We start from the raw sequence: 12906 nt of genomic DNA, 5'->3' as shown, positions 1-12906 counted from the left end.
GTAACACAAAAACAAAGCTATAATTCAAAAAATTAACCAAATGGTTGAAGGACCTTAATATAATTGTAAACCATCTTCATATTGAATCAAGAAACAATTAGTCAGCAGAAAAATAAAAGGGACAAAGTACAAACAAAATATCCAAGCAAACATGAGAATTTACAGATTGTGCTTCCTCAGCAGGTGTCAATGGTCTGTTAGGACGATATGTATGGTTTTGCCGCTTTGCCCATATCCAATAGCGCTGAAATTGAACTGGAACATCAAATTCTTTTGCAACCTCTTCCTGTATATCAAACAATATGCAAAAATGGGCATTAAAATAAAATTACGATATAAAGTATTTAGAGAAATCCTCTATAATAAACAATGCAACCATCACTAACATTTTAAATTATTACTACAACAGAAACTGATCATATAGATTCATATGATACATTTAGTTATATCCTTCTAATTTCCAGATCTCACATATACGGTCAAATTATAGTACATAAGTACAACACAATTCTCACTTTACAACATAGCTTTTTGGAACTCACATTCTAAGATACTATAAGCTGTAACGTTTGTACCTCGTTAACATACCCTTTTCATACTCTAACGGTAGTTGATTACATATTTAGGTTTTCCCCAAAAAGTTACATGATGTAATATTCAATAGAATTTGGCTATGCTTTTCAAGTCTTCAATTCTTATGAAAGGAGAATGTAAGTCACAAATTTTAAAGTTGTAAAAGGTAATCACAATTGTCATTCCCAGAGCAGCCAACCCCAAAAGTGCGATAGCGGCTGGCGAACCCTGCCATTCTAATATTTAAACATATTAAAATAATTAATATACAAGTATATAAAAGCTGAAACAGAAAACAAAACACAAAAGATCATACACTAAACACGATTAACCTTCTAATATAATAAAACCAAAACACTGAATAAAATAAATAAGGGTTAAATAATTTGTTGATCCCTTAACTCTAAATAAGTTGTTTGGATTTAATCTTTTTAACCAAATTTTGTTAAGTTTATTTAACGTTTTAAACGCATTTTATAATAGCATTTAAGTTATTTATACCGTTTGAGACACTTTCACTTTAATGTTAGCCAAAAAACATGTTTGACCCAAAAACATATTTTAAGGGACCAAAAACATATTTAACCCAATAAATAACAATAAAAGTTGTTTTGAAAAACCAGAAATAGAATAGGAAAAATAGGGAAAAGAAAAATGAAACAAAAGCATGGAAGTTGAATAAGGATACAATTTAGTGGAGGGCTTTTTTTCTTTTTTGAATCGGGTTTCATATCATGAATCGTAAGATTCATACCCATTTACAAAAATTAACATATAGGACATAGAAACATGTAAAAAGATGTAATTAACAATAACAAATATATTCAAAAGAAATGGTTGTGTAATGGGCAGCTTAGGTTAATGTTATAATGGTTGGATTGGGCTGTGATACCCAACTCCTTTGTTAAATCTAGATTGAAAGAGAATAAGAATAACTATAGAAAATATAATCCTTAAATAATAATTAATTTCATCTACAAAATATAATTAAAATATATAGCAATAAATATATACTACTTTAAAAATTATTAAGAATTACTTTATAAAGAAAATAAAATTAAAAAAAAAATCAAATAATTAATTGTACATCAAAAAATATGATAACACTACATAATAACTTAAATAATAGTTATCTTTTTTAAAAGAAAATATTATTCTTTTTAGAAAAAAAAAAAAAAACTAGAAGTTGATATGATTAATTTTGTGAGTGCAAGAGAGAAAAAAAAATGAAAAGACAATTTACATCTTAAAAGATTATTACTTTAGATTTAATGTTGGTGTTCACTGTTCATCTTAGTTTTTCAACCGATCCATCTTCTTCTTCTCTGTTCATCTTCTGGTTTCATCTTCTTTCATCTTCTCCCGTCTCACTGACACTGATTATCTTCTATTCTTTTTTCTCTTATGTACATCTAAGATCCACCTAGTTTCTTCTGCTCTGTCTTGATATTTCATCTTCTCACAGATGCTATTTATCAAACCGCGTTGGGATGCATGACTTGATCACAATTCAAAGTAAAACGTATTTAGTGCTATTCAAGCCCGTTATGCACTAGAATTGCGATTCATGCGATTCTAAGCACAAATCACACTATACAATAGCGATACAAGAGTAAAAACAAGTGTTGTAAAAATCCATATCGTGAGGGAGAAGAATCATACTGTTTCGTACGATTTGTATGATTTGTATTGTGTATCGCATGTGACAATATCAATACTTACTAGTAAGAAACAAAAACCTGCCACTATAGAAGTTTGGCCAGCAGACAGAGGACAAAAAGTGTTCACCATAAGCTCACATTAGCAGGTTTTTTCATATCATGTTTTAACACTTTAAACATGAATTAAGAGAACCAAGAAACCCATTAAGTGAGGGTATTTCGAACCTTTCACATGTTTCAGTTTGTGAGAAACCAACTGCCTAGTCTTTAAGACCCACTATGAGGCCTCGTTCCAGACACAACATCAAAATGCCATGTGAGTTGGCAACCCTTATGGCCCTTAGGTACAATCTCGACTGCTTCAGCCACATTTAGCTACCTAGATAGTAATAAGAGCAATTCTTTTATTAAAAAAACTGAGCTTTTACCGAGTTCAATTAGAAGAAATCTAAACATGATTATTAAATGTGTTGAATATGTTTTTCGTCCCTAAATTAATCACTAAAATTGTATTTCATCTATGCTTCAAAATATGTATCAACTTTGTCCACTAAATAAAAGAATGTAAAATTCCTCGATAACAAAGAACAAATAATGGTGTTTAGAGCCTCTCCTAAAGGTTGGGGGTGGGTGGGCTCGAGTGATGGTTACGGAGGCTGGTGGCATTGATCAATCTTTCCCTAAATCCAAATCCCACATCTACTAAAACAAAATCTCCTCGTTCATGACTCCATCACCTCCTTATCCATGTTTTCCACTTTCTCCTCTATTCCCACCCGCCATGGTAGTTGAATCGTGAATTATATCATGTATCGGAGAGCTAAAATTTTGAGTCGTGAATCATATCGTGAATCGTACGATTCAGAAACACAGTATAAACATTAAAAAAATTTAACATATACTTAAATATATAAGATATATAAATATGCAAAGAGACAACAAATAACAAAACAACCTCATAGTCAAATAGTGGTTGTAACAAACAACCTCATAGTTTCACAAATTGAGCAACACAGCCTTCAAAAAACAGTGTGGTTGCTCCCTAAGATTCCTTTAACTATGGCTATATGCTACTAAACAAGTACTGCAATATAGCCATCCAAAAAATAAGTGTAGTTGCTTGTATCCTAAACAACCTAAAAAAAATTCTATTCTAAATCATTCACATTTCATCATCATCATCATCTCAACGATCTACATCACTCAAGTCATTACTATCAAAGAAAAAAAATCACCCTCCCTACCTTGAAACGTGAAAACACCCCTCTACACCAACATCGAAATACTAGACCACCGCACTACAAACGCGAGCACCCAAACACGAGCAGAAGACGAATAAAAACGAACAGAGTCGTACGTGAAACAAAACACAACCACCACCGCAGCGGAAAGTATAATTTTTGAAAAAATAATTATAGAGAAAGAAGAGAAGTAGAAAAAAATTTGAAAAAAAGGAGTTGACAGTGGCGGCAGTGGCTAACTGGCAGCCGGAGGCAGGCGGCGGTGGCTGATTGTGACGGCAGGCGGCAGGCGGCAGTGGCTGACAATGGCAGGCAGCAGCAACTAGTGGTGGCAGTTGTGGTTGTTAGCTGCAGTAACTAAGGCCAAAGTTGAAAGAATAAGAGAAGAGATGTTTTAATTGATATTTAACTCCATCAGTAATATTTTACTGCACCAGTAACTGGTAAAAAAATAAGAGAAGGGCCACAGTAAAATATAAAAGAATAAGAGAGGAGGGTTTTTGGGCTTAGGTTAGGTCAAATAATGATAGTGGGTCTGACCCAAATTAAACCTTGTAAAACTGATGTAGAGTAAAATGCATAGAAGGATGAAATTAGGGTTTATGTGTGCCAGCCACTGCCTATCTCATCTCCCACACTACTCATCTCTTCTCAGACACAGTAACAGCACTATCTCTTCCACTTTGCTACTGTTTATCTCTTTCTTCAGTTCTCCTTTTTCGCCATTACCGTTTCACCACCGCCAGCCGCCATGCAAAAAGTGGCCGCCACAAGCTGCCACAGAAAACCCGCTTCGCCTCCGTCATGTTGTGGCGGTAGGTTGGGAAACCGCAACCGATTTCCGCCATGGCGCCACCATGGCCGAAATTTGATAACATTGCCACATAATCACCATCATAGCAACAGACGTAAATTCTAACAATCTTTCCTTCAGCAATTGTCCCTAAGCTCTAATATCAGCTATCGGATAGAACACTAACATGTAGGATACGTTATACCATTAAGCATATCGATAAGCATCCAATCAAACATCTTTTCTAATATATGATTATGAGAAAATTATTTGGAAATTTCTCTTTCCATCGCTCCCTACTAAAAATTTCACTTCTTAAAATGTGTGCACAAAACTTCACCATTGAAAGGACTTGTGACATTAATAGTTCAAAAAGCATAGTAATCATAAGGAACAAAATCAATATTTAATGATAAAATCATATTTCATTATTTGATGTAATAAAATCATATCATTGACATTACATGCTAAAAAGTATTAACAAAAAGAGTTAGGGTATGAGTGAGTGCAAAACTCATTATACAAGCTAATTTGATAGGGTTGAGTTGGACCTAAATTCACTTTTTATATGGAATTAGAGCCTATTGCAGCAATGTTTGTTGAGACTATTGTGTCGTCTGTTATCGAGCTATTATTAAACTATCCACAAACATTTAGTCTCATGCTTGAGATGTCCCGTCCTTAGTATAACGAGGTATGTTGGAGATCCCACAAACAAATATATAAGTGCATGCAATCCTCACCTTATGAACAAATTGTGTAGCCTTGAGTTAAGCCTAAATTGATATTTTAAAGTGGGAAGGTATTATCAGTTTGTAACTCCATTTCATTCTGTTTTCAGTGTATTTTTAAGCTGCATCAGCAATAGTTCCCAGTCTTCTGATTATTTTAAATTACATATCTCAATATCATACTCGTATGTTTTATGGCACTTTCTATAAGGCTAATATAATGTGCCCTTCACTCTAAATTCTTAAATGAAAAAACAATGCAATATCAAGACCAAGAAAAAGAGCATGACTGCAGAAGATACCTTGAAAAGATTAAAAGTTGTCTGCTTTTGGACTCTGAAACTTCTAACTTTGTCATGATCTACAAGATCAAAGTAAATATCCTTTCCAATCTGCCTTTTCAGGTCTTCATCACGTGCGACCTAAGAATATCATATCAGTAATAACAAACATAATTTTATGGTTTAATTCAAAAACCATGGTAAAGTCCAAGACACAGTATTTAATTGCCAGTTTAGGAAGTCAAGGTCAAGAACTAAGAACCTTTATAATAGTGTAAAGGTGAGCTTCTGCTTTTTCTTTCTTTTTGTGTTCTTTCTCTTCTTGTTCTTTCTTTAACCTCTCCTACATTAATACATTGCAGAAAATCATACCCGATTTCCAAAATAAAGCAACCTAAATAATAGAACAATAAAAAGTAGATGACACAGCAAATTCAACATCACTTAATTTTTGCCCAATATGTTCATAGGACCTGCAGTTTCTCATTAGGAAACAGAGACCAAGGAGGAAAAAAAAATACAGGAAAGATAAAGCAAGTGTAATCAAGTTGATAGCGACAGCTGAGTGGTAAAATGTTTTCTAAGACCTATTTTCAAATAAACAGCCATCTACGTTAAAGCAAGTGTTTCGGAGTCTTTAATGTAGATAAGAATACACTCTTACCCTTAAATGTGCTGCAATGTCTTTCTCATCCACATTGCATATGATTTTGTCCTTGTCACTTTCACGAATATACACCAACATATAAGCATTTGAGTATTTGGTGAACTTAAATGGAGCGTTATTGAAACCAGGATTTGCCTGTGGTAACTGTTCAAACACAATCTCGAATCGTTAACCGGCAAATATTGAAAAGGGAAAAAAAAGCATGGTCTATGATAATAATATAATTTAAATACCTCTTCCTCACCACCATATTGCTCCTCTAAGGCCCTTTTATTATCTTCTTTTGTCACCCTCTCATCATCAAATTTGTACCTGAATATGCCAGTCCAGATACCCACAAAATAGTTAATACCAGGTAAACTGCCTCCCTTTGAATCCGTGTATGTACAGCAGTTATAGTCACTAAACGTAGTAAGTACCAAACAGTCAATAGATCTATTAAAGTACCAAAGAACAGAATATTCAGATTCTCTAGTACTCCAACAGCCTGATTTCAAATATCAACTACACCATACTACCTCCATCAACCAGCTGAGAAATTTGCTCGGTGCTTTTTAGACACTCTCCAAACTGTCTCTTGCATTAATTATTTTTTAAGAAATCGGCAAGGAGAACATTGTCCAAATTGTAATAATCAAGTCTCCCACTTATAAAGCAGCTGGTGAGTTCTTAATAAAGAACATCAAAAGGCTATATTGGAACCCATGTGCAACACCTTGCACTGACCTGATGCTAGAAGAATTTTAAAAGATACTTGTTCATCAATATATAATTCCAAAAGAGAAGACAAGATGCCACCTCTTAGCATTAGGTTGTCTTTTGGACCATAAGGGCCCTTTGATTAGAAATTCAACTTATGAGTTGGTCTTTAATAAGTGCTTAGAAAGGTAAATTATGATAATAAACCAACCCTGGGTTTCATGTACTAGGCAATGGATTGGCAAAAGAAAAAATTCAAGAAGAATTTAAAGGTAACAACAGGTAAGTACTTTGCCAATCTCCAAATTGAAATTTCATTTCAACTTTTCATTTGACATCTTAGAAAATAAACATCAATAATTCAAATTATTATTCTACCATTTTATGTTACGAAGATTTGTGAAATACTACTCATAAAAGGAGGGACAACCAACTCCTTAGACCTTTGAATGATGTGCTACTTTTTCAATACTAAATTCCATTATTCCCCTAATGTTAAAGCAAATACAAAAATTAAAATTGATTTACTGCAACGTATACCAAAGGTCACGGCTGACCCTGAGAAACAACACTTGACTGATTTGCAACTAACCAAGAGAAGTTGTTTGGCAACTCCTCGGCTATTAAGGCAACTAGCAAAAACATCCAGCATCCGGCAGCTTTGCCATTTGTGCAGTTAGTTTGACATGTAGTTCTTTTGGATGTGAACAAAACTAGTGATAAATCAGATAAATTAGAATTAATATACAATAAACAAGTAATTACTTGTACGTATGTTTCCGTTTGCATTTATTAGGTCCACACGAGAGAAAAAATCATTTCAAAACAGAAACTATGACCAACATTATTATGTCAGGGTTAATTCAAAATTGGCTGAAAAGAAGGTAGCAGCAGATCACTTGAGGAGTTTGACCTTGATGATATCTCATTCAATGATGAGTACATTATGAAAATTGTTGATGGACATGACAATTGAAAGATAGATTTAAATTATGCTCCCACTACAAATGGAGATGAACATTTGGCTAAAGATCAAGCCAAAGGTGGTGAGGAGATTTTGTTCTCACCATCCACACCTCTAGAGATGGAGGATGTTCTTATTTATGAGCTTCATGGAGGAGAAAGAGCTAACGAAGATCCCTCGAGTTTCAATTTTAAGTTGAATGATATATATTAAATGAACTTATGTCTAATGAAATATAGACAAAGTAATCAATTTTATATATGTGTGGAAAGTAAATCTTCGATTTGTGTTAAGATTCTAAAATTTACGATCTTGTGAGCCACATTATCATAATAACGATGTTGACTACCTTGCATGTGTACCAATAATTGGACTCCACAATATTCCTCTATCGTTATCACCTAACCTAAAAAATCTTCTTCATATTCAAAAAAACTTTCTAATAACCCATATTTCAACATATATGAATTGTGCTCAAGCCATGAATGAATAGATGAGTGCCTTAGAAAAAAATCAGACATGGAAGATTGTTAATCAGCCACAAGATAAAAAGGTTGTAAGATGTAGGTGGATTTAAAAAGTAAATTATCAATTGATGAGACATTGGATCATTACAAAGCAAGGTTATATGTTCTTGACTATGAGGAGACATTGGCTCCAACGAGAAACGTGAATACTATCACAATCATTATCTCATTGGCAACTTATTAAGGATACCAGATGCATACCTTGAAGTAGAAATGATTTCTTGAATTGGACATCAAGAGGAAGAAGTCTACAGGAGATTTCTCCTAGTTTCGGGTCTATTGAAGAAATAACATGTGGATGACAAAGAAGCCCTATATGGAATGAATTACTCTCCCCATGATTGTTTTGTAAGAATTACCTTGGCTATGGTTTCCTTGGGGAACTGCCAGAGTCAAGATGACCATGACCATACCTTGTTCATTGAGCATACCTTAGAAGAGAAACTTACTCTTCTCTTGGTCTATGTAGATGAAAGATTATTTCACACGATGACAAATTATGGTTGAAAATTATCTTAAATGATCTTGAAGTAAAAATGTGAAGAACCTATGGTTATCTATTGATATAGAACTAAGTACATATAGATAGACCAACATTCCGCTACCACTAATGGCTTCATCACCAATTCCTATGTCCCAACCAGACTTCAGCTAAACAGATTTGATTGCACAAGGCCTTCCCACAGAATGGTTTTATGCATGGTAATTGAATCATGAATCTTATCGTGAATCGGAGAGCCAATGTTTCATATCACGAATTGTTTTGTATCGTGAATCGTACAATTCATAAACATTTAAAAAATATAACATACAAGACATAGAAACATGTAAAGTATAATTAATAGTAATAATTACATTAAAAAATGTGGTTATATAATAATAAATTAAATTAATATTATAATATTATGACCCAACTCCTTTGTTAAATGAAAAACAATATATAGGTTGATAAATATTTGACTCAAAATATTTTTTTGGGTGCAATGACTATTTCCATAGTCATCGTTTTTTCTTTTGGTGCATTAGTAATTTTAGAAGGAGTTACTATTTTCTAATTGCACTTTTAAACATTTAAAACTAAATGAGTTAAAATTTTAAGTTAAAAACAAGACCAATTCTAACCCAACCCTAGGATTATCTGGTCACTCATGAAAGCACAAAAGGTCAAGTGGTGCATAGCCGCCACGTAAAATCAACCCTAAAATCAGAAACACATTCCCACCACAGAACAATAGAAACCTCCCTGCCTAGAACAGAGCACCACCACATCACCATGCAACTACCACCACCCAACACACAACCACCACCGCACCACTGCACGACCGCCGCACTGTAAACATATGAATGCGCAAGAGAGGAGAGACAACAGACGACATGACGAGAGGAGAACATGATTTGAATTTATGATCTCACATCACATGCAAGCATGGAATAATAGACATTCAACAACTTCAGGGGAGGTTGAAATGTTAAGAAATGTGTGAAAACACGGAAAAACAAAAACTATTTTGTTAAATTGTTAATAGATATTAACAATCATATTAATTATTACAATTGAGATATTATAGGGATTCTAGAAATTATTGTGATCATAACTCCAGGGTGGTAGAGTTCTCTCTCTCTCTTTGTATATATATAGAGATAGATAGATATAGATATACACACACATATGTATATATATACATATATCTATACACCCCAGTACTGATTTCCAAAGTATCAAATATGATCAGATCCATATACTTCTTTTCCAAGTGGTAATATTGAAAATGTTGTGAAATTTAAGATTTATAATTGACCATATTCATCAATGTAATACTTGTATTTAATATTCCATAATAGTTGTCATTATTCAACAAAGTCTTTGAGATCACTCCGCACCAACATTCAGGATTGAAAACTATGCTCTGGTATATTTTGATTGATAATAATGAAAAAGTCTTCAATTTTCAGTAACTTTTATTTCTGACATATTGATCAATGTGTATACTGTGTTTGCACAGATTACATGTATTTAATATTCCAGAATAGCTGTCATCCTCCTACAACATCTTGTGGATCAATCACTCCTTGCCAATATTCAGGGTTGATAATTATGTTTAGGATTAGTTTTCACATTTCTCAATATTTCATACACTTATTCATTATTGTTGGAAGTCCCACATCGACTAGAGATAAGGCCAATTCACAATATATAAGTGAGTGCAATCTCACCTCACAAGCCGGTTTTGTGGGGTTGAGTTAGGCTTAAAGCCACTTCTAACATGGTATCAGAGCCAAGTTAGAGCCTATCTTAGCGAACTTTCTTAGACATTCTGTTCCACCCGATATCGGGCCGCTAACAGACCGTCCACTAATTTCTTGTCCCACGCATGAGATAAATATACCTCGGCGTGAGGGGGTGTGTTGGAAATCCCACATCGACTAGAGATAAGGCCAATTCACAATATATAAGTGGGTGCAATCCTCACCTTACAAACGGGTTTTATGGGGTTGAGTTAGGCTTAAAGCCACTTCTAACAATTATCAAGCTAGTATTATGATCTAATCTTGGTATTGGTAAGCGCTAACGCTTTTAAGTTATGTAACATTGTAAAACATCATATAAATTATAACACTAAGCTAATATCAGATTCAAAGTCTTTATTCAATCTTTTTATACCTTTAATACATCATGATTTACTTCCTTATTATTTAATTAGGATTAAAATCTAGAAAATAAAATTGCAATATCACATGCTAAATGGGATCAGAAAAGCAAATGAATAAAAATAACATAACAAAACAAAACAAAGAAAAAGTCAATGCAGCAGTATCAAAGCCAATATGTGTGTAGGTTCTGGATAAGTTTATTAATACTATTGATAAGGGCTAATGTTTTATATTTTGTATCATATCACAATTGTAATAGATCATACAATATTGAGTTAATACATCACATTATAAGGGCGCACTGCTCTCAAATCTTCTCAATTATCATTGTTTTAACGAGCACGACCACACCTGTTTCTGTCAAGCACTGACCTCAATTGACATTCTCCTTCACACTTCGGCGGTCTCACAACACTTTACTCATCTCCAATTTTCCAAAGTTATGGTTGCCAAACTGATCAAGCTAAGGTAACTCTCAGACATGGTTTCCTAACTCTAGGGCTTCATAGCATGTGATTAGTGCCTGTCACAATATTCAACAAACTTCTCTATAGGTACTGATCAGATCTTCATTCACAAGGAACGAGGTTTATATATTTCCTCATCTAGCTCTTCTTTACTCATTTCTTCACATAATCCTAAAATCCATATTATTCCTGAGACTCAATAGCCTTTCAGATTCATGAAAAGTCCCTAAAAGCATTGACATTAAAATTAGTACCTTGAAGTAAGCATTGTTTTTCACGTTAGTCTTTTGTATGAAAGATGTTAACTAACAAAATTAGTTTCTTTATATGCTACGGTAAGTGACAAGTCCACCACCACCTGACATGCCAAATTGAGGACAATGGGGTAGCTGACTGTCACTTAATGTGTCATGTCGACAAACTAACTATCATGAATGAACAACATGAAAAACAGATCTTAGTCTCGAGTACTAAATTTTAATTTCAACACTTTTAGGAAGTAACTAGAAGGTAGCATACACTTTCAAGGACATGAAAGACTATTCAGCCGATTATTAACAAACTCTTGCATGTTCATTAACAAGTTTGCTCAAGATAACAATGTTCGTTTTAAATTTCATGCTAGCCACTACTTTGTAATATCGCAACCATCTAACAAAGTTATGCTTCATGAACATGTTGGACCAGAAGGTATTATCAATTTCCGATCAACATATTGCTTCTTAGCTACACGATGTTCTTTGTTTACGTTGTATTCTATCCAAATGTTGACCATATACTTGGCAACTTGGCTATCAAAATTTGCATATAAAATGCTTTTTTTCTTAATAAAGGACTTATGTCATTTTATTCTACTCGTTACACGACCAACCCCATAAGCCTCCCCCACAACATTCTCTTACCAAACTACATTTCACCTTTCAAATTGAACTTCAGTAATTTCTGGAGTCTTTCTCCCATTTCTACAAACAATTTCTCTATGTATATTTAGTTTGTTGATGCTTACTCATGTTTTACATATATATTTCTTTTAAAACACAAATATGATGCTTTGTCTATTTTTGTGCAATTTCATTCCATGGTTGAACCCCAATTCACAATAAGGTACTATAAAATGGCATCAACGTGAGGGGATATCTAGTCCCACAATCAAAATTTATATGTCTTAGCATGAGATGTGTGGAGAACTCACATTGACTTGAGATAAAAACAATTTGTAGTATAAGAGCGTGCAAAATTCACCGTACAAGCCAATTTTGTAGGCGGACTAAGTTGGGCTTAAAACCCACTTCCTAATATGGAAAACTTGTAATTCTTGTATTGTATGCCTCGTATCTTTCAAAACATATCGACTCCATCATGTTCCAACACTTAAGAATAGAAATATTAAAGAATCAATTGAGTCCTTTCTCACGGTTTCTACTTGTGGAAAAGGAAGTTGTGTCACTAGAGGAGGTCATGGTAGTAGAGGACGTCCTCAATGCACATCTTGTAAGAAAATGGGCCACACCCAAGAGAATTGTTACTCATTACATGGCTATCTTGACAAGACAACCAATATTTCCAAATATGAAGGTTCTAAGCCAAAGTTCTATAATAAGGAATACTAGAAATATTTAAGGTTGAAATCCAACAACCTAGTCCAATCAT

At 33.8% G+C, this 12906-nt stretch overlaps 1 protein-coding gene across 2 annotated transcripts in view; it reads right to left on the bottom strand.

Annotated features, from left to right (window-relative positions):
- LOC114187572 (ubiquitin carboxyl-terminal hydrolase 13-like) overlaps positions 1-12906 on the bottom strand; it is a 33383-nt gene that overhangs the window by 6850 nt on the left and 13627 nt on the right. For both annotated transcript variants that reach the window (XM_028075847.1, XM_028075848.1), the window contains exons 12-16: positions 6181-6259; positions 5945-6091; positions 5543-5623; positions 5302-5421; positions 164-286 (exon numbers count right to left, since the gene is read on the bottom strand). In XM_028075847.1, coding sequence (XP_027931648.1) covers positions 164-286; positions 5302-5421; positions 5543-5623; positions 5945-6091; positions 6181-6259 — 550 coding nt within the window. The remainder of the gene's footprint in view (positions 1-163; positions 287-5301; positions 5422-5542; positions 5624-5944; positions 6092-6180; positions 6260-12906) is intronic.

The sequence above is a fragment of the Vigna unguiculata genome, chromosome 6 (genome assembly GCF_004118075.2).
Source record: "Vigna unguiculata cultivar IT97K-499-35 chromosome 6, ASM411807v1, whole genome shotgun sequence".
Lineage (NCBI taxonomy): Eukaryota > Viridiplantae > Streptophyta > Magnoliopsida > Fabales > Fabaceae > Vigna > Vigna unguiculata.
This window is presented reverse-complemented; position numbering and strand designations above follow the sequence as displayed.